At 53.7% G+C, this 22,343-nt stretch overlaps 2 protein-coding genes across 2 annotated transcripts in view; one reads left to right on the plus strand and one right to left on the minus strand.

Annotated features, from left to right (window-relative positions):
- Positions 1–476, minus strand: part of MOV10L1 (Mov10 like RNA helicase 1) — a 43,702-nt gene extending 43,226 nt beyond the window's left edge. Inside the window, exon 1 of the mRNA XM_007454083.1 lies at positions 351–476. Coding sequence (XP_007454145.1) covers positions 351–476 — 126 coding nt within the window. The remainder of the gene's footprint in view (positions 1–350) is intronic.
- A 6,234-nt stretch (positions 477–6,710) lies between these two features.
- MLC1 (modulator of VRAC current 1) overlaps positions 6,711–22,343 on the plus strand; it is a 20,893-nt gene continuing 5,260 nt past the window's right edge. The window contains exons 1-9 of the mRNA XM_007453892.1: positions 6,711–6,863; positions 8,322–8,411; positions 9,887–9,940; positions 10,183–10,284; positions 15,745–15,843; positions 16,213–16,284; positions 17,115–17,231; positions 19,168–19,224; positions 19,860–19,982. Of these exons, the coding sequence (XP_007453954.1) occupies positions 6,729–6,863; positions 8,322–8,411; positions 9,887–9,940; positions 10,183–10,284; positions 15,745–15,843; positions 16,213–16,284; positions 17,115–17,231; positions 19,168–19,224; positions 19,860–19,982 (849 nt within the window). The 5' untranslated portion in view covers positions 6,711–6,728. The remainder of the gene's footprint in view (positions 6,864–8,321; positions 8,412–9,886; positions 9,941–10,182; positions 10,285–15,744; positions 15,844–16,212; positions 16,285–17,114; positions 17,232–19,167; positions 19,225–19,859; positions 19,983–22,343) is intronic.

The following is a 22,343-nucleotide window of genomic DNA, read 5'->3' on the forward strand; positions in this document are numbered from 1 at the left end:
TTGTGGCCTCTCCCATTTGCGGAGCACAGGCTCCGGACGCGCAGGCTCAGCGGCCACGGCTCACGGGCCCAGCCGCTCCGCGGCATGTGGGATCCTCCCAGACCGGGGCACGAACCCGTGTCCCCTTGCAACGGCAGGCGGACTCCCAACCACTGCGCCACCAGGGAAGCCCTAAATAGTTATTTTTAACAATACTTTTTTAAAAGACTAGAGGAGTGGATACAGAAGTGGTAACAGTGTTTCTCTCCATGGCATAAAGCTACACGTTGCCTCTGACAGGTAACTGAACAGGAGGACAGCGGCGTGAAGCCCAAGGTGTAGAGAGTCTTCCTCATGAACTCAGGCCTTACCCGGATTGCTTTCAGTCCATTCGACACCTTATTTTCTTCCACAACCGCAATAACTTCCTGTCCAACATTCAGAAGCACTTTGCTAGTCAGAGCCTCATTGGAGAAATAGATCAAATCATCAATCATGCCGTAATCGCCGCAGTACCTTGTCACGACACCCTGGACAGTTTTCAACTTGGTGTCACCTAAGACGGGTAAACAGAGAGGTTATATTGACCACAAATCAAGTGCACACTACAGTTAAGCCCCCCAGAGCATCTGTGGGGCTAGGAGCCCTGTGGGCTGAGAACCTCCCTGGAGACTGGGGTGCTCAGAAAGCAGGGTTTTAGAGGCAGACTACCCAGGTTCCTCCCAGGGGCACAGGCAGTGGGCTCGGTGGGGAGAGCCCATCTGCGTCTGACGGCCAGCTCTTCCCCAGCCATTTGTGGAACCCTGGGCTAGGTCTTTAACCACCCCGTGCCTGTCCTCACTTGTAAAATGGGGACAGTTATAGTCTCTGTCCGAGAGAGCTGTGTGAGAGTTATTACGTGACAGAAGCGTGCAATGCGTAGACCTCTGAGTGGCTGGCACAGGCTGGGGGCATCGTAAATTGCTGTTAGCATTATAGCAGCATCAGGGGAGTGGCTACTGTGCATCCTCATCACCGCTGTTATCAATACCACCAGCAGCATGGTCAGGCGATTCTGTGTTATTTCACCAAAGCAGGCGCTGGAAGACGTTCTGGGCCTGGAGGGGGGGGCACGTCTGGCGTAGAGCAGGGCCTGCCCTCATCCACTCAGAGACCCTGGCCAGAACCCGTGCTCCGAGTCTGCACAGCACCTCGTCTGCTCCTTATCAGACACAGAAGACACCCAAGTGCCCAGGGCACGGCCCAGCCACGGAAGCCCACGGAAGCCTGGCTGGAACTCCGACTGCTGTTCAAGGGCCACATTTAACAGACAAGATCCGCACGGACGGACGAAGCGACTTACTCCAGGCGGCAAAGAGGCATGAACAACTCTGGGCAGAGATGGCTTTTAGCATGCTGCCCTAACAAGTAACTCCACGGCTGATGTTCCGGCTTCTCTTGCGGAGAATTTCGTCTTTTTAGAGGTTAGAGAAGGCAACTAGAGAATCACTACCCCGCGTTCAAGTCTCAGATGCAAAGAGGAATTGGGAGGAAATGCGAAAAGCCTTGGGGAAATGCAACTGTGTAATTCTGGCTGCAGGCAGGGACGATGTGGCAGAAACAGAAGTAAGTACAGCTTGCACTTCAGGAAGATGGGTTCGAAAACAATTTCAAGAAAACAGGAGGAGGATGCCACGAGACTCTACAGTGACAGTTTAAGACAGCCAGATTACACTTTTCAGAGCTGTCGAAGCACACAACCGCAAGGGACACTGACACAGAGAGAACGGGAAGCCGTGCAGGGTCCACGTGTCAAGGCGCTCCCGGCGCATGAAAACACAAAGCGGAAACAATGAGGCACAGACCCCAAAAGCCGTAAAATGCTATTATGTAGTGAGAAGGCCTGTTTAAGTTACACTGCAAAGAAGAGATCATCACGGGACAGACACGCCTCAGCTTCGAGTTAGAAAACAAGCAAAAGCTCTCAAATCCCGATCTCGCCACACTAATGCCCTGGGACCCGGCTCGGACCACGCTCCTCCCCCACCCCCGCCCCACCAGGCGCAGGAACCAGGCTTTGAGGGCCTCAGCGGCTCTCACTACGTCACCAGCCGCCGCCCCCCACCCCCGCGCCCGCCCACAGTCCCTGCCCACCGTCCGGCTGGGCGGCCTGTACCGGCCCTTCCCGCGAGGCACCTTCTGCGAGCTCGGGCCCCGGCGGCCCGGCCTCCTCCTCGGGTTCTTCCGCCCTCCTCCAGAAGTAGGCCACCAGCTTGCCCGCGAGGCGCAGCATGGCCTGGCCGCTCGTCTCCGCTGCCACGCCCTCCGCCGCCCTAGGCGCCCGCACGCGGCGCGCCGCTCCCGCCGCCCTCAACCAATGGGGTCGCCGCGCCCGAGCCTGCGCCTGTGCGCCCTTGAGCTTGGCCAATAGGGTTGTGGCGCCCGCGCCCGCGCCTGCGCCCACGCCTGGTTGAGCTCGGCCAATGGGGGTGTTGCGCGCGCCAAGCCTGTTAGCTGTGGGTGGTTGGCGGTTGCTGACCGTTAGTGCAAAGCGTGGGAGTGATGTCATGCCTGGCGCTCAAGGCGTGCGCTGGTGGGCCGGGCTTCGCGCAGATGGGCGGGGCTTCACGTAGGTGGGCCTCCCTCCCTCCGTCGGGGGAAGGGGGAAGGCAGAGCATCTCGCCACTGTGCTGTTAGGTGTAGCTTTGGCAGATATGCTTTATCAAGTTGAGGAAGTTCCCTCCGTTCCTATTTTTCTGAGAGTTCTTATCGCGCTTGGGTGTGGAATTTTCTCAAATGCTTTTTTCTGTGTTGAAGTGATCATGTCGTTTTAGGGTGTTAAGGAGAGTGAATCATACTGATTGATATTTAAAATGTTAAGCCACCCGTGCTTTTCTGGGAAAACTCAACTTGGTCATTGTTTATTATCCTTTTTGTGTATCAATTCAACTTGGTAATGTGTGGTCAAGGGTGGCATCTTTGCTCCTGAGTGATGAAGAAATTTTCACATATTGAGGTGTGGGGAAGTCCTTCTGGCTTACACCTGATTTGGCTTGAACTCTACGCTAACTAGAACAGCCTGCCTTGTGGCCTATCAGACATACATTGTACATCTGCTTTAACAAATTCAATAAATTCAATAGTTAAAGGGCTATTTAAGTTACCAGTATTGAGCAATATTGCATAAACTTTGGTAATTTCATCTTTTACGGGATTTGTCCATTTCATCCAAGGTGTCAAATTATTAGCATAAATTGTTCACAGTATTTCCTTACCATCCTTTTTATGTCCGTGTGATCCACTGTGATGAACCATCTTTCATGCCTGATGTTGGAAATTTATGTCTACCCTCTTGTCTTCATCAGTTTATCAGTTTTATTTGTCTTTTCAGAAAACACCTCTTGGTTTCATTGATTTTTCTCTATTCGTTATTTCCTGTTTTTGTCTTCTTTGTCCTCCCCCACCCCTGCCTGCCTCTACTGCCTCTCTCCTCCTCCTCCACCTCCTTTCCTTCTACTTTGATTTGTGCTTTTCTAACTTTTTAAGGTGAAAAATTAGATAATGAATTTTGGAACTTTCTTCATTTTTGATATAAGTGTTTAAAAGTACACATTTCTGTAAGCTCCGACTCAGCTGCATTGTACAAAATTTGACGTGTTGTATTTTCATTTTCCTTCAGTTTCTAATTTCCTTTGTGATTTCTTCTTTGACCCATGGGGTTATTTTAGCGGTATATTGTTTAGTTTCTAAATATTTGAGGATTTTCCAGATATTTTTCTGTTAATAATTTCTAATTTAATGTTGTCATGGTCAGACAATAAAACTTGGATGAATTAATTTAAAAAAATGTATCGAGGCTTTCCTCCTTGTCTCCTTTCACAACTGTTCCATGTACTGTTGGAAACCATGGGTATCCTGGTATTGTTGGCTGGGGTCCAATTTAGCTTTGATGGGCATGTTTTTGTTTTACTGGGTCAGATCCCTCAGTCTGATCGACAGCCTGGGCCTCGCCTCTCCATAGATGCACAATGTAATTACAACCCCTTCCTGAGAGCTGGGGAGATACTTGTTCCTTAAATGATACGAAACACTGCTAAGTCCCTGTCTTGGGCTCATTGCTGGGAATACACAAGGAAGTGGGAAAGGCCCTGGGGATTTATTGGATAAGTGGGGAGAGACGTCCCAGAACAAGAGCCTGCAACACGGGGGCTGGGAGCTGGGCCGGGCTTCCTGCAGGGCGCCAGAGCCAGGGTGACGTGCGTGGGAGCTTCCACGTCACAGGGCTGCCCCTCCCATCCAACAGCCCAAACCTCCCCTGGATTCTGGACTCTTCCACTCCACCTCATCAGCAGATCCACTTGACATCCAACAGACACCTCAGCCTCATCATCAAGACGAAACTCCTGACCTCTGTCTTCTCCATCCCAGGTGAGGCAGCTCCAGCTGCACCGCTCAGGGTGAGAACCTTCCCGTCTCCCGAGCTCCTGCCCTCCTCGCCCCATGTCGCTGGGATGGCAGATCAGGTTGGCTTGTGAAAGTCTATTGAGAATCCTGTCACTTCTCACCACCCCCACCGCTCTACCTCCATCCCCGCCAGGACCTGCTCTCACCTGCTGCCCCGCAGCCTGTGCTCCTCCCAGCTGGACTCTTCTGCTCAGAGCTTCCAAGCAAGTCCATCTCAGAGTCAAAGCCAAGCCTGTCTCCATGTCCACAGGTGCCTCGTCCCTGGAGGCCTCACCTGCACCTTACCTCATGTGATCCTCGTGCCCACCATCCTCCAGCCTTGCCACCTCAGGGCCTTTGCACCTGCAGCAACTCTGCTCCCTGCCCGCCTCGCCTCCTTCCCAGTGAGGCCTGCCTTGTCTCCCCAGGTAGCACCTTCATCCCCTCCCTGGACTTACTTGCTGTCACAGAGAGAGTCAAGTACGTCACCATAGAACACACCCATTTATTCTTCTTGTGTGCACCTGTCCCCCCATTAGATTGTGGACTCCATGTGAGAAGGACTGTGGCCTGCCCTGTTCACGTTGCAGATGTTCGCTGAACGGCGAGGTGAATGTTGAAGCATGAGCGGGACCTCGGCAGTGGAAGACAGAGGACGCACTCTTGAGGAACCACAGTTTGTGTGAGGGATTGGGGCTTGTTCTAGAAACTAGTGTTGCCACCAGAAACGAGGAAGGTCTTCCCAGGATGCTTTAGGCGGGGTTTGTCCTACGATCTCTAATTCAAGGCAGCTTGTTTGATTTCTTAGGGAACAACTTTGGAAAGGCACAGAAATGGTGAAACCTGCTTAATGCTTTTCTTCAAACAGAGAGAGAAGTGAAGAATTCCATTGGTCGGACATTTCCTGCTAGTTCCACTTACTGCTTTAAAAGACAGTTAATAAGGAGGTTTGGGAGGTTTTTCAATCTATTTAAAATCCCTTCTTGACTTCACAGTTTGTGAAAATTAATTCTAATCCTTCTTGATTGGTTGATAAACGAAGACAACAGAGCATCCCATGATTGGAAACTGAAGCCTTTGCTCAAGCCTGATGTGGGCTTGTGGTCTGAGGAGCCAGCTTTGCAGAATGCTTTGGTTTGAGCCATTTAAGCGCTCCTGTGGGCACAAAGACTGGTGCTGTAACTGTGGGGCGCCAGCGTCTCTGGGCAAAGTGCCCTGCCGTCCTTTCCCTCTGCTTGTTGGGCAGAAAGAAAGGGCACAGCAGGACCCAGCGCTGCCCACAGGAAAATGCGGGTCAGAATCCCAAGCAGTTCAAGGGCCAGGTCAGCCACGTTGAGCACAAATGTGTGTGAGACCTTGTGAAGGAGGTGTTCCTTGTGTGATCACAGGGGATGGAAAAGGGCTGCCAGAAAGGATGCAGAGTAAGGCTTTGGATAAAAATGTGTTTGTTTCCCAAACAGGTACCCGGCCCTCCGGCCCACCAGGATCCTGTGCTTGGTGCAGTTCTGCACTCGGGTACACCTTTTCTTCCGAGATGCCCACCCCAGTGCCTGCAACCTGTCTGCCTCCAGGGGACCTGATGAGGCCCCTCTGCTCCTGTTGGGGTTGGCGCAGGATGGAGCGGAACTCTGGGCCAGCAGTTATACAACCACCAAGAACTTTCCAGGGTCCCTCGCTTCACGTCCTCATTGAAATTCAGGAAGCGGTCCTCCTTGCCTGGCTTAAGTGCAGTTCTGCCAGGCTTTTGTTCTGTCTGTGAATAGTTCTTGCTGGACGCCCAAGGCAGGGTGACTCGGTAACAGGAGCCCCTCACCCAGAGACCGGCGCTCCCACACCAGAACTGCCGCAGAGGTAAGTGTGCAGACGGGAAACCCTCGTGTGGAGCACATCTGTGATCTCTTGTCCAGGTTGGAGTTTGGGGTAGCCAGCACGTCATGAGACTCATAAATGAAGCTGCCAGTGGAAGTGAAATTGAGGGGGGCGGTGGGAGGGCAAAGCACTTAAAGCCTAAAGTTCTGCTGTGAATCTAGACTGTTCAGCTTTGTTTTCCTGGGAGAGTGATTTTATTCACTCGTGGAATTAACTGCTTACTTTCTTCTTATGGTATTTCTATACAAATGATATCTCTTTTACTGAAAACAACTTAAAAACAAGTATTTATCGAAAATCACTTCTTTGGGAGTTTTTTCAGAGTGATCAGAAGTGAAATTTGTAATCTTATCACAAATAAATAAGTGGCGGTGTGGTGAGTGCAGCACTGCGACCGCTAATGTCAGCCTTTGCCCCCCAGCAGCGCCATGGCCCGGGAGGAGCTGGGCTACGACCGGATGCCCCCGCTGGAGCGCGGGCGGCCGGATGTGGGGAGCTATGCCCCGGACACCAAGCCCAGTGACCTTCAGCTGTCTTCCAGGCTGCCCCCGTGCTTCAGCCACAAGACGTGGGTCTTCTCCGTGTTGATGGGGGTGAGCACCTCTGTGCCAGGCCCACAGAGACACCGTCCCCTCCGGGGTCCGCTGCCTGGGTGCTGTTCCCCAATGGCCCGGGGAAGAGCAGCCCCGGGTTACTTCTGCCCCTGAGAGACTCACGGGTGCCGATGTGCTTATTCGCTGTGCTCTTTGAGTTATTTTCCTCAGTTGGTGAGGCTCTGTCCTGCTGGCCCTGCTGGCCTCTGGGCCGTGGCAGCTCTGTGTCCCGGCAGGGGTCGGACAGCCCAGGGCCCACGCTGAGCCTACCGGCTCGTGTGTTGTACCAGGGCGGCCTCCACGACCCTCACCTCCTGGGGGTCTGCAGAGGTGGGGAGGAGGGGCCACGCTCGCAGGAGGGGCCTCTGGCGGGGTGGACAGCAGGACGGCGTCCTGAGGCAGGAGCCCAGGGCCATGGGACCAGGGAAGGCTGAGGGACCAGGGGACAGGGCCAGCAGGGAGGAGGGGGAAGGCCTGAGGGGACCTTGCCTGGGGTCCTGGGACGTCTCCCTTCCGATACGCTTGGATAAGCACTTGGACGACAGAAGAAGCCCTTTTGGCCCGAGCGGGCGCGGTCACCTGGGCTGGCCACTGGATGCTGGTCAGTGGTCACCTGGGCTGGCCACTGGACGCGCCGCTCTGTGGGAGGGAGCTCGGGGCTCAGCGTGCCGGAGGCCGAGGTCCAGGATCCGGGCTGGGGCCTTGCCCCTCCCTGGGCCCCGGGCTCTGCGGGCCAGCCCCGTGGCACCCTGGTGGTCCTGCCCGCCCTCCCCCCAGCCGCTACCCTGTGCCACTGAGATGGGAACTCCCACCGTGTGGGTCGAAGAGGACACTCCTCCCTCCAGCCCCCGGGTGGGCGGTGGGTGGCCGGTCAGCCTCCTCTCACTCCCGGGTCCTGGACTCTGTTGCCTGCAGCGGCCCGCGGCCACGGCCCATGATCCCGCTGCCCTCTTCTTCCTGAGGGGTGCGCCTTGGCCTCCCCCGCCCCCTGGGCCTGCGGGCCCCGGTGCCCCCACTCCATGGGGTGCGCACGGCCCTCTGCCCACACCCGGGTCTGAGTGACCTTATACCAGTGACCTCGACCCCATGGCCTCACCCTGTGCAGTGAGTTTCCACCTCCGGTGCCTTGAGCGGGCTGGGGTTGTATGCCCAGCTCTGTGCCTGGACCTGGGGGGCCCCGAGGCCCCTGAAATTGCACATGTGGGGTGAAGGTGTTTTCTGGGGAGTGGAGCTGCCATTTCTTGCTTTGAATTTTGACAGAGTCTCCTGTCCCCCAGATAAGTGTAGATGCCCATAACCTGCCCCTGGGGGAGGGTGGGCGGCTGCCGTCCTGGCGGGATCCAGGCGTGGATGTCGGGGTTGCACAGAGTTAAGCTGTAGTCAGAGGGCTAGTTGTTCAGCCTCCTCATCTTCAGGCCTGACTGTGTTGTCACCCGAATTCGTGCTGCTGTTTTGCAGAGCTGCCTGCTTGTGACCTCGGGGTTTTCCCTCTACCTGGGAAATGTGTTTCCTTTGGAGATGGATTACCTACGCTGTGCTGCAGGCTCAGTGAGTAGCAGTCCTGTGTCAGCACTGATGTTTGAGGTTATGCACCTGGGTTTTTTGCTCTGAGATTTACGCGTTGCTGTCACTCGCTCCTCATTCAAACTCTCTTCCTATACTTTGCCTTCGAATAGCATCTGTTGCTTTTGAAAATGATCTATGAGGCAAGTCTATCTTACCCCACAGACTCCAGAGCAAGAAACGGCACTTTGATTTCCAACACGCAGGTGCATGCTGCTCCCAGCTGCCCCGTGAGCCGGCAGGGAAGCCCCTCTGTGATTTGGGGGCCACACCCCCACCCCTCCCTGAAGCTTGTACCTGCTTCTGGACTCAGAGCCGAGGCCTGGGGAGCCACCAGTCCTCATGGGGAGACGACCAGTGACTCCCGCCAGCTCAAGCACAGGGCACATCCCCTGGGGTTTGGGGGGCCCTCTCGCCCATCTGCTCTCCTGTTCCAGCCCTGTCAGCATCCCCAAATGTCTGAAAACACAAGACAGATGCAGCTGCCCTTACCCTGTACCCCCTGCCACAGGTTGCCCAGCCTCCACTCCCTTAGAAGAAAACCCCTTGAAAGAATTTGACCCGTTTCCTGCCCTTCTCTCTGGAATCTTCTAGGTGGCCCTTTGTGCTCACCACTGGAGCAGCCCTGGTTGGGGGTCACGGGGACCTCTGACCTCTGACTCAGATGGCTCCAGGGCCACGCTGACCTAGGCTGATGTCCCAGCAAAATCTTCAGTTGCGTCCTTCACCCCCAGGGGTGACGGGCTAGGGAGACCAGTCACGTGGTCCCACTGGCTCCTCCGTCAGTGCCCAGCCCCCATCCGACCCCTGCTGGGCTCGCCCACCGCGCGCCCCCCCCCCAGCTCCCACTGCAGGGTCTGGGCGGGGAGGTCCCGTTGCTGCAAGAGCGACACCGGCACGGCCCACGGGACCCAGGCTGGCCCCCCAACTCCCCCCCCCCCCGCGCCCCCCCCCCCCCAGCTCCCACTGCAGGGTCTGGGCGGGGAGGTCCCGTTGCTGCAAGAGCGACACCGGCACGGCCCACGGGACCCAGGCTGGCCCCCCAACCCCCCCCCCCCCTGAGCCCAGGCTGGCCCTCTCCCTTGTCCTCGCCTCCGGGGACGCAGTGGGGACCTCTGACGAGGACCCCGGGGGCTCTGGGACCCCTGAGCATTTCTGCTCATTCACACGCAGATGGTTTCCCCTTTCTGCGTGATTCTTACCAAGACACGCCTGGTCTCGAGCCACAGGAAGCTACATCCGCTTCTAAGCGCGTCCAGCTAGGACAGTCTTCATTTCGGTGTCTTTTTCATCATCAGAACAATTAAAACTCTTTCCAGAATTATTATTTTGAAAGACCTAGGACCCTTCAGCGTCGAGAGGGACCACTGCGTCTGATGGAGGGGGACATGTCTCGGGCCATGTGGGTCTTCAGGACACAGAGCGACCAGCAGGGACGCTCACCTGCTCTCTCTTTTCAGTGCATCCCCTCAGCCATTGTGAGCTTTGCTGTCTGGAGGAGAAACGTCAGCGCGGTGAGTCCAGCCTTCTGTCCGCACCCTCTGCAGCCCTGCACCCGCGCCGTGGGGCTTCCTTCATCCCCGCTCCCTCTGCCCCCAGGAGGGCCGAGGGGCCCGAGCTCGCAGGCATCCCCCCAGCTGACTCTAGGTGCCCCATCCTTGGGATGGGTGATTAATGCCCGGTTATGTGGTTGAATGTCACTTGGTTTCTTTCTTCACACAAAGGAGGACGAAACCCCTCCTGTCTTGTTTTCCAGATTCCCAACTTCCAGATACTGTTTGTGTCCACGTTCGCCGTCACCACGACATGTTTGATCTGGTTTGGATGCAAACTTGTACTGAACCCGTCAGCAGTAGATGTGAGTCCCTGGAAAGCCATGTGGGTCCTCCCGGGGTCACAGGAGCCGAGGGCTCTGGTCCCACTGGGTCTGCTGAGCCCTGTGGGCTTGGAGCAGGCGTTAGTGAGCTATCTGCCAGGTAGTTACACCGCAGATGTGTATCGTAGCTCTTGAGTTTGAGAATTTCATTTAGGCTTCTGAAGAAAAGAATTGTCTTTAACGCTCTCACTGATTTCAGTGGACGAATTCACTGATTTTTGTACCTCTTTCACAACAGTTCTTAAACATTAACAGTAATGTAATAACATTCTTCATCAGATCTGCGATACAGCTGACGTAAGTTGCCCTGTTACTTTATGTCCCGTTAAGAAAAATGGAAGAGTCTTGTCATTTAAATTACAATGCAGCAGAAAAAATATCTCTAGGAAACAGGACCTGATCAGAGATACCTCTGCTCTGTGTTCAACACGTTTTCTTTAAGATCGGGATTGAGGATGTGGTGGCCCGAGGACATCTCAGCCAGGTGTGTTAGGGCATGAAAAGTGGACAGACACGCGGATCTGAAAGGAGCACCCGTGCTGCCATCTTCTGCAGAAGAGACGATTTTCTGCTTTCTTGACATTTGGATTATTAAGCCCACGTAGCATGGTTGCTGGATGTGAAAATCAATGTAAAACAATTGTTTGTGCCAGAAACAGAGATTTTGGAAAACGTTATTTAATTACAGATATCATTTTATAAAGTTCCTGGGAATAAACCTAACAAAAAGTCTGGAGACTCCTGTAGAAAATTATAAAGCCTCGCTGAGAATTACGATGCTTCTTTACCGAAGAAACCCTACGCAGAAGCGGGCGCCTGTCCCATGGGTCCAGAGCAAGTGCCCCTGCAGGCAGGACCCAGCAGGTTTAGGTGGTGACTAAGGGCTGGGGTGGAGCCCCCTTGGAGTACATGTTTGGGGACTCACCCGCACCCCACAGCTGTCCCAGCAGGACAGGAGAGCCGCCCCTGACCAGTCGGCCCAGGCAGCCCCACGTGCGCGGCCCCGGCCCGGAGCACAGCCGTGACCAACCTGGGGGGGCCCTGCCCCCGGCCCGCCCACCACGAAGCCGCGGCCAGTTGTCCCGCAGACACAAGGAGCACACTCTGTACGGAAGGGGACACGTTCTCCTGGAGTGGCTGGCCGGTCCCAGGGTACACGAGGAGCCTTGGGAGAAAGTGAAGGGCAGCAGGGGACTGCGCCGGGTGCTCACCAGCAGGAAACCACAGCGCCAACGCGCAGCTCAGAGGAGCCACACTAGTAATCAGAGGAGGTCAATGAAAGCCACAGGAGATGCCGTTTCCAGCATCGGGACGGGCAGGAGCCCAGGGTGGTTCCCTCACGTCCGGCAACTCCTATGCGCTGCCGCGGCTCTGTGGAAAAGTCTGGAATTTGCAGGTCCTTTTCTAAAGAAGTACAGACACTGGGGAGCCCCATGGCACAAACCCTGGAGGGACACGCACGCATGTGACCAGGTGGTGTGTTCCTAGCAGCCCTGTGGATCGTGGCCAAAACCCCAAACCAAAACAGATAAGCCAACGTCCATTACCTAGGATGGTGCCCCCGAAGTGCAAAAAATGGTTGAAGAAATTGTGAAAGATGCATGAAGCTTCATGCTCACAGCCTCCTCCTACTGGATGGCCTCCCCTGGAGCTGGACCTGCATCGTCCCCGAACCCAGGCCCCGGCGCCAGAGCCCGCCGTTAGCCAGACCCTCAGGCTCCCGCCACCTCGAAGGTCCAGCCAGGTCGCGTGGAGGACACGAAGCTCGGACACCTAAACACGTGGAAGGACCCCCCCAGGACCACGATGTCAGGACCACCGGTGTCCAAACACAAGGTCACAGATGGTGAAACAGGAAACTGCAGCGTGAGGCCGCTCAGGAAAGGGACTGCTCCCCTCCCCTGTCTCCCTGTTGAGCCGCGCGCTGGACTTGAGCCTCCGCCCTGGGGACAGCCACGCGGGGCTTCGCTGTAGAGTCTCTGCTCCCTCTTTCCCACCTGCCATCCCTGCCTGGGCTGCTGCATGTCGGCCGTGGGCACCGCTTTCTTTAGGGAAGGATCCAGCTCCACAGCCTCCGACGCTCCCCTTCCACAACTGGGCCGACGTGGGCACATGTCTTCGGGGTCCTCGTAGGCCGGGGAGGGGCGTGAGTCCACCTGGATTCAGCTAAGCCCAGGACACACCCTCACCGCCAGCGCCAGCGGGAGGCTGCCAGGTCCCATAGCCTCTCCTGCACTTGGTGTCCCCAACAGCCCCCGTTTTCCCGTCTGGTGACAGTGCTGTGGCCTGCTGTTACCTCAGGTCACACTCTCTGATCACTAGTACTTTTGAGCCCCTTCTCCTGGGCGTTTGCCTTCTTGGGCTTCCTTCCCGTCCTTGGCTTGTCCTAAGTCAGGGGTCTCTTCCTGTGAGCCGCAGCACTTGCTGTCACGCCGTGTGTCAAGTTGCCCCGCGAGCTGCTCGACACCATGCTGCTTATTGTGGCTCCGTGACTCTGGCTGTCTTCCTTCTTCAAAGCTGACGGCTCCTACTTCAAATATAATTTTAGGATGAGTTTATTGAGTTCCTCAAAAAATACAGCTGGGATTCTATTACGATTACTTGATGTTTACAGAGTAATTTTGTGAGAAGTGATATCTTTATTGTGTGGAGTCATCCCACTGAGAGCATAGACTGTCTCTCTACTTACTCACATCACCTCTGTCCTTTATTAGGGTTGGAAAGTTCCATGTATTCTTGGTTAGATAATCCCTAGATGGTTCACAGATGTGTTGCTAGTATGAATGGTGTCTTATTTATTAAATTATATTTTAAGATGGCTTATTGCTAGTGCAGAGAGAGGCTACTGATTTTCATTTTTTCTTTATTTTGAAATATTTGAGACTGGAAAGAATTTGCACAAATAGCACAGAGCATTCCTGTGTATCCTTCATCCAGTTTTCCCCAATGAGAGCATCTTACATGTCAAATCAGGAGACTGACATTGGCACATGTTAACTTAGACCTTATTCATATTGTACCGGTTTTTAAAAATGGATTTTTATAAGTGGACTTTGTGCCTGGAAGCTTTGCTGGACTCGTATCCTTCAAGTTTTCTGTAGATTATGTTGGTTTCTCTATGTAGGTCACCCTATGGTCTGCAAATAACGACAGTCTAAACGCTCCTGTTCAGTCTAACCCTGTTGTTCCTTTTTCTCTATCGCTTTGGCCAGGACTTCTGCTACCGTGGGACTCTCTGTCTTATTCTTGATTTTATTTTTTTATTTTTGTTTTTTTGTGTGTGTGTTATGCGGGCCTCTCACGGTTGTGGCCTCTCCCGTTGTGGAGCGCAGGCTCAGCGGCCATGGCTCACGGGCCCAGCCGCTCTGTGCATGTGGGATCTTCCCAGACTGGGGCACAAACCCGTGTCCCCTGCATCGGCAGGCGGACTCTCAACCACTGCGCCACGAGGGAAGCCCTTATTCCTGATTTTAAATAGGTTGTATCTAAAGAGTTTCCAATAAGTTTTTGTGTTTTTTTTTAAATTTATTTTTGGCTGCTTTGGGTCTTTGTTGCTACTCGCGGACTTCTCATTGCAGTGGCTTCTCTTGTTGTGGAGCACGGGCTCTAGGTGCGCAGGCTTCAGTAGTTGTGGCTTGTGGGCTCTAGAGCACAGGCTCAGTAGTTGTGGCCCATGGGCTTAGTTGTTCTGCGGCATGTGGGATCTTCCTGGACAAGGGATTGAACCTGTGTCCCCTGCATTGGCAGGTGGAGTCTTAACCACTGTGCCACCAGGGAAGCCCCCTTTGTCCAGTTTTAGAACCAGGGTTATACTGGTCTCATAAAATGAACGAGGCAGCTCTTATCTCTTTTTTGTTTTCTGCAAAACCTTGATATGATAAGAAGTCACTGCTTCTAGAAAGTTTGGTAGAACACACCTGTAAAATCATCTCCATCCGGGGCTGTTGGTGAGGGGTGGTCTTTCATCATTAGTGTTAAAGTTTTCTGTCTCTTCTTGTGTCAGATTTTGGGTTTTATATTTTTATCAAAAGTTTATCCATATCGTGCGGGTTTTCGAAATTATTAGTTTATGGTCGTTCATCTTGCTCACCGTTTTTAATTCAAGCCAAATATTTTAGATATTTCTCCTTTTCATTCTGAAATGTAATTTATATCTCTATTGTATCTCTTAGTAGTCTTTTCGAAGAACTGGCTTTGCTCTGTTAACCTCACTTTGTATTTCTGGTTGTCAGTCTCTGCCTAGAACCCTGATGAAACAGACATGTGGGATTATCTTAAAAGGTCACCCATTTATTATTGGTTTCTAATATCACTACATTAGGGTCAGAATGTACAACCTATGATGGGTTGATTGTTCAGAATTTACTGGGGTTTGTTTTGTGGCCTAATAGATGGTCAATTTTTGTTAGTGTTACACAAATGCTACAAAAGAATGAAAATTCTATGTTTTATTTTGCATGTACAGTTCTGTAGATCCAACTTATTAGTTGCATTTGTTTTTAAATGTAGAATTTTAAAAAATCATCATTGAGGGTATAGTGAGGCCAAGAGATCAGGAGATGACTGCCACTGCAAAGACAGTTTATCACAGATCCCAAGAGGAGGGGGCCCCAGGGCCGGTCAGGAGGCAGGGAGAGGGGACACGTGGGCAGGAGCCTTCACTGGGTTTCCGCAGGGAGAGGTGTGAGGCAGGGTGAGCAGGCTCAGACCTGCCAGCGTGAATAACCTCGGTGGGCTCAGGGCGGAGGGGCTGCCCAGGTGATCGGGGCAGGTGGCGGGAGAGGCCCATAGAGGCTCTCGATTGGTTGGTTTTATTTTATTTTATTATTTTTTTGGCCACGCTGCCTGGGATCTTAGTTTCCCACCCAAGGATTGAACCTGGCCACGGAAGTGAAAGTGCTGAGTCCTAACCACTGGACTGCCAGGAGATTCCCGATTGGCTGGTTTTATATCACACAGTCAAATCAACTTTGTTCGTGTATTGTCCTGTGGATTTAAACACAGGCATGGATTTCTGTAACTGCCAACAGCCAGGACATGCATCAGCCCCGTAACCCCCAACCCCCTGGTGTTTTCTCTTTGGGACAGTTATGCACAGGGCTGCTATAAACGTGGGCAGGTTTTGGTGTGAACGTAAGTTTTCATCCCTTTAGAGTAAATAACCAGGAGAGACCAACCACCAAGGAAGGTTGAGATCAGGGCAGACTACAACACGAGGGCCAAATCCAGCCCCTGAGCCAACAATAATTTAGAATCAAAAACCCACCAACCAACAGACAGAGACATACGTGAGTCAGAGGGGCGTGCCTGGCATCTGGCTTTGGACAGAAAAGTTGCCGAAACTTTGAAGAGGCCTCTGAGCCCCTTCGTGGGATTGTCCACGTTTACGGGATGAAAGTGAAGAAGCCGGTTTCACAGACGTATGTTTTTCTCCTTTGGCAGATCAATTTCAATCTGTTTCTGCTGCTTCTGCTGGAGCTTTTCATGGCGGCCACGGTGATCGTCTCTGCGCGGTCCGGCGAGGCGCACCGCAAGCAGAAGGTTGGTTCAGCCTGCGGCACGGCTGTACCGCAGACCCGGCTGTGGAGCGAGGGGCCGGCAGCCCCGGGGAGGCAAACCTGGGGATGCAGCCCCACCTCCTCCGTAGGCTGATCCTGACCAAGCAACACCACCCCCACCCCCCAGTAGTGTTACACGCAGAGACCAAGTCCGCCTAAAGTATCACCTTGTAAACTAGGACTTCAGCAATCAAACACATTTTCATGTGCAACGAGAAGGTCCGTGTTTGAGCTTTTGCGCTGAAGCCTGGAGATCCAGGAGCGTCTTCCAGATGCCCACGTTTCAGACCATCACCCGAGCGACGGCCTGGACGGACGGCCACCCCTGTGATGAGGTTTTGTTTCTTTTCAGGGCTGCACCTCCGAGAGCACCAACATTCTGTATGAAGTGACATTTCCTGCTCGGGTCCTGAAATCCTATTCCGTAAGAAAAGCTTTTCTTTCTCCTTATTTTGTTTCACTGTTGGGGGGAGTACTAGATAAATATGGTGTAGGCGTGTCCCTGGTACATGAACTGTCCTGGTTGACAGCACACCCCCTTTTACTCTCAATGTGTCCATAAATTATACGTTAATTGTGTTTTCACTCGTTTACGTCCTCTCCAAAATTTTTTAGTCTACTCGTTCCATTACTGAAAGATCTGTTAAAAACCTCCCAGTCTGTGGGCATTATCAATCTGTCTTTGTAATTCTGTAGCTTTTCACCATAGAGTTTTGGAGCCTGGGTTTTTAGGTACGCGAAAGTTTAGAATTCCTTCCTTCTTTTTTTTTGTTTTTAAATCATTACGAGCAACTCTCTTCAGTAATGGCTTTTGCCATAGCACATATATTGTTGACTACGTCAGTTACCTCTTGGTTACTATTTCCCAGTGTATCTTCCCCTCTTCCTCCAGCTCTTCCTGTCCTTACGTTTGGGCAGTTCCTGTACAGAGTGTTGGTGCCGTTTGAATTGAGCTGGTTCACTCAGAGCGCAGCTCCTGACACTTTCATATTTATTTCTCCATCTTTTTGTTTCCTGTTTTCTATGCCTTTTCCCACCTTCCTTTGAACTGGCAGGACCTTCCTCCTTCCCCTTCCCACAAAGTTGGGTTGGAAATAGGCGTCTTCGATATCCCCTTGGAGGTTATCCTCAGCGTCTCAGCACGGGGCGCCCTGATGCTCTGCCCTGAACTCACAGGACCCTCCACACCCCCGCCCCCTTCCAGGGACCCCGGGGAGCCTGCCCGTTCCCCTGGGTGACACTCTCTGCCCCCAGGTCATCGAGGTGATTGCCGGTGTCTCCGCCATCCTTGGAGGGGTCATCGCTCTGAACGTGGATGAAGCCATCTCGGGCCCGCACCTTTCGGTGACATTCTTTTGGATCTTAGTGGCCGTGAGTACACCCTGGGTGGCCCTCGTCAGTGTGGCCGACCTCTGAGCTCGGTTTTGGGGCAGTCAGGCCGGAAAGCAGTGGGAGGAGGGGCGGGGGTGGGGAGTGGGCGCTGGTGGGCCAAGCAAGATGCTTCCCAGGTCCTCGTGGGTCCCAGACCAGGGTGATTTGGGAACCGAGGATTAAATGAGTCGGGATGTTGGCTGGTATTATTATTATTATTTTAAAACTGGCTTGAGGATACCAGTACCTCATACAGATGTATTTTTGTAATCATGATACTATTTACTCCCTCAGATTAGCTATTATTTTCTTAAATATAACTTTATTTATTTATTTTTGGCTGTGTTGCTGCACGTGGGCTTTCTCTAGTTGCGGCGAGCGGGGGCTACCCTTTGTTGCCGTGCGTGGGCTTCTCATTGCGGTGGCTTCTCTTGCACGGGCTCTAAGTGTGGGCTTCAGTAGTTGTGGCTTGCGGGCTCTAGAGCACAGGCTCAGTAGTTGTGGCGCATGGGCTTAGTTACTCCGCGACATGTGGGATCTTCCCGGACCAGGGCTCGAACCCGTGTCCCCTGCATTGGCAGGTGGATTCTTAACCACTGCGGCACCGGGGACGCGGTAGCTGCTATTAGTATTTTATATTTTTTGTATTAGTTTCCCTGAAAAATACTTGTTTTATTATTTTATAACATATAACATTCATATTGTTTTATAATACGTTTTAAAATGTAATACACTTATATTATTTTACATTGAATACGACTACCGTAAATGCCTAGTGCCGCACCTGGTGCTTGGTAAGTGCTTACTGACTACACAGTCACTGTTCTAAACATGGGCCTTTCATCCTTTTATAAGTAAGTCCGAGTTGACTTACGTAATTTAATGTTGTTTAGCGTTTAGCTGAAATGTGGCCTGGGGAACACATGGCCCCCAGGCTTCGGCCCCCCTTGGCTGTGCTGCCGGCTGGGTGTGGGCCACACATCCGCTTGGAGCAGCTGCGATGGACCCCTGCACACCCGAGTTTCCACGTGTCACGTGATGCCCCCAAACCACAGGCTCCTGTGCTTTGTGCACCCACACCAAGGGCCTGGGCATTTCCTTTTCCTCTGTGGGCGTGTGGATGGGTAACCGGGGCCCGGACACACTTGGGCCCAGCAGGCTGTGCTGGGCTGGGGCGGCAGACTGCTGGGCGCCTTGGACCCCCAGCTGGGGGGCAGGTGGATGGCAGGGGGCTGGGCCCAGCACTCAGCAACCTCGAGGAAGCCCTGTGCTCCCGTGAGCTTCCCTCTGCCCGAATCGTGTAGAGCTAAATCAAGCTCCTTAAAATAAGTGGGAAAAGGCATTTATTGATTACAAAGGGACAGGAATGCTGGTCCAACGGAGGAGCCCCCAGTGGTCAAACATGGTGGGCAGGGCACGGTGTCTCCAGGGGCCCTGAGTCTGATAGCCCAACCGAGTCCGCCAGCGGCCAGCTGGCGCTCCCTCCAGAGATGCGGCATCGTGAAGGCGGCACCGCTGAGCGTCAGCTGAGGCCTCCCCGTCAACGAGGCCAGCGAACTGACAAGAAACATGAAACGTGATCATCGACTGGGCCCTGAGCTGGGAACAGACCCAGCTGGACCAGGACATCATCGGGACAATTGCAAGTTGGAACACAGACCCTGCCTTGGACAAAGCTGCTGAGTCTGTGTTACGTTTCCCCGGTGCGATGCTGAATCGAGACGGAGCAGTAGACACGCACATGAGCATTTGGGGGCGGGTGCCACACCTGAGAGAGCCGGTGTGCGGCGGGTTCCAGGGTGCTCTGCCTCTCTTGCACGGATCCCCGGCTCTCCTGGCGACCAGGATGGCCCAAATCAGAACGGGAGGGTACATGTTTGGGATCTGACTTGTTGGGCTCTCAACTCTGAAGCCTTTCTTTTTCCTTTTCTCTTAGTGTTTTCCAAGTGCCATTGCCAGTCACGTGACAGCAGAGTGTCCCAGCAGATCTCTGGTAGGTGAAGCCCGGCCGGGTTTCAGGCACCCGTGGAGCGACCTGCCGGGCTGGGCGGGGTCGGGGGCGAGCATCTGAGGGGCGTCTGCAGGCTGCGGGCTTGAGGGGGCCTTGCGACTGTCTGAGGGCTGGGCTGTCTGTGGAAGCAAGCAGAAACGGCCCATTTGGCATAAGAGTCGGGAGAGATTCCTGGGACTCAGCAGAGGCGGCATCCTGTCCGGCTGTGGATGTCGGACAGTGACAGTCGCTAAACCGGCCCAAGTGAGCGTCCGAGCTGGTGCTGAGCTCAGCCGACACCTGGGCCTGCGTGGCCTCTGGGCCAGGCATGGCTCTCTGAGGCGGGAGGGCCTTGGGAGGTCGCAGGAGCAGGTCAGAGGGCACTGGGAGGAGGCCATCAATTCCTAAGTGCTATTTTATCAACAGAGCGAATTGCGCCTAAGTTGAGAAAACTTGCGAGACACACGGTGAGCTTTGAATTAACGGGCAAACCAAGCACAGAGACTCAGCAGGTGCCCCACACTGGACGCAGACACACGTCAGCTCGTAACTCCCGCTGTGTGATTGCCGGGCCGCACCCTCTGTCCGGGCAGTGGCTCCCAGACCCCGACCTCCCACTCTTGTCTGCTTCCCGCCAGGTGGAGGTGCTGATAGCCATCTGCAGCCTCGCGGCCCCGCTGCTGTTCACGGCCTCGGGGTACCTGTCCTTCAGCGTAATGAGAATCATGGATGTCTTTAAAGATTACCCGCCAGCCTTCAAGGTGGGTGTTCTTTTCTTCTCTTTTAAACTCTATAGAAACACGATGCCACTGAGCAGCGCTGAGCCGCTGCCCACGTCGGGGCAGGTGGCCGGAGCTGCCTTCACACACGGCCCGACGCGCACGGAGCTGTTCTGCTCATTTGCTTTTCTCCGCGCACTGTGAGGCGTCTGTGCGCCATATTCTCTGATGCCCGTTCTGCCCGGCACCGCTCAGCTGCTTCTGTTCTTTTCCTCTGGCCTGCTCTGCCCTGGGCAACCCCCCAGACACCCCTCTGCACGGGTGCCTTACATTTTCTCGGCCCTGTTCCCATCCACTTGCATTTAAGAGTCACCGTTTGTCCAGTTTCATGAGAGACCCCGTTGGCTCCTGGGTAAACTGAGGGGAGTGAGAGCCTCCCGTCTACGGGGGCTTCTCCCCGCAGGCTCGGGCTCCAGGTGAGGTTAGCTCCAGTATAGACAGTGGTTGCCCCCAAATGTTTATCATGAGAAATTTCAAACATATGGAAGAGTTGAAAGGTTAATGCAGTAAACACTGAGATTACCTGGTGGTTTACGTGTGTGTCCGTGTGCGTGTTTATGCTGACGGGTGGGTGGAGCACACACACGGCCATCGTTTTCCAGAAGCATGTGAAAGCGAGTGGCAGAGGTCTGAGGTGACCCTTTGCCCTTAGATGCTCTGGCATCTCAACAGTAAGGACAGTCTCCTGCACACCTGAGGTGGCTGACGTACTAGGTGACAGCACATTGTCCCCTCAGACCATCCCGAGAAGATGCTTCGTGGGCTGAGGTTCTGAGAGCTATGAGGGTCACCCCTTGTGCTCAGTCTCTTTGGATCCGGGACAGTTCCCACTTCTCCCCCAGGACACTGACCTTTTGGAGTCCAGGCCAGTTGTCCGGGAGATGATCCCACCTGTGGATCTGTTTGCAGTGGCATCAGTGGGAGCGAGTCCAGGTGCACTGGTGTTGCCATCCTGGCCGGCTTGCAGCGGCTGCCAGGGTGCCTCTCGGAGGGCAGGTGATCCCTCACAGGATGGAAATGCCTGTGGGCAGCACTGAGGGCTGCTCGCGGCCTGGGCCACAGGGGAGGCTGGGGTGCTCACACCTGCGCCTACCCGAGAACCCCCACGGAGGACGTGTGCTTGTCATTGTCGGCAGAGCGCTGCATCCTTTGTTCTTTGACGCTCAGGGTGACCCACCCCTGGGCTCCCAGATGCCAGCACATCATCCTCTCCTGTCAGACGCTTGAGATGGCCCGGGCTCACCTGGTCCTGGTCCTGCCCTGTCTCACCCTCTCCCCTGGAGGGGGGCCGTGTACCCATTCCTGTGGGGGCATCATTACTCCTGAGCCCTGTCAGTGGACAGAGCTGAGAAATGTATGTCCACTTAAAGATCCCTAACGTATGTTACTATTTCCAATTCAAATTTTACATTCTAGGGTTTTTTTCCCCTTAACCTCTGTTATTTTATATTTGTATCATTTTTCTCTTGGTCCAAAAATCCTGGTAACATTGGATATAGTTACTGCTTAATATTGCCTGACAACTCACACGTGTTCACAATTACAGGACCCATTTTCTACCAGCAGCGCACCTGCTGGGTGAGGGACGGCTCGCTGTACTTGGAGGTACGGTCATGTGCTCTGTGAAGGAACCCCCTTCTGTGAGCGGCCCTGCTACACGGTCAAGTTTAATGGTTTCTCTTTGTATTCAGTTTTAGGCTCTGATGCTTTTTTCCCTCTTAATAGTATTTTTGAATACATAAAACTTTCACACGGTTCAAGTCAAATCATCCGAAAGGCAAACTCAGGGGAGTTGTGGTCCCATCCACGGCTTCCCCGATTCCTACAGTGCATATTATCACTTTCCTTCTTTCCTACAAAACAGGTCACTCTAATCATGCCTCTACACCTTACCTTTTTTTTTTTTAACTTAATTTCTCCTGGGGGCTCCCGTTTGTCCTCCCACCAATGGTATGAGAGCACCTGCTTCTCCGTAGCTGGGGAGGGTTGCCACACTGGGCTTTGTAACACAGGTGAGAGACAGAGCCTCGGGTGGGGCTGTTATGTGCATCTCTCTGAAAACAAGTGACCTCTTACTGTGCCTACGGTGCTGCATTTCCCCAGTAACCTCCGTCCGTGTCTCTTAACCATTTTCTTGGGCTTTGAGAACGCTGCTAACACAGGGAGCCCAGTCCTCCGTCAGACACAGAAGATGCAAGCAGCAGCCTCAGCTTGGCAACTGTTTTCCCTCTGCTTGTTGTGATTTTTGTCATGTGGAAGCTTTGTTGTTGTTTTTTTTTTTTGGCGGTACGCGGGCCTCTCACTGTTGTGGCCTCTCCCGTTGCGGAGCACAGGCTCCCGACG

The sequence above is a fragment of the Lipotes vexillifer genome, unplaced genomic scaffold, assembly GCF_000442215.2.
Source record: "Lipotes vexillifer unplaced genomic scaffold, Lipotes_vexillifer_v1.1 scaffold382, whole genome shotgun sequence".
Taxonomy (NCBI): domain Eukaryota; kingdom Metazoa; phylum Chordata; class Mammalia; order Artiodactyla; family Lipotidae; genus Lipotes; species Lipotes vexillifer.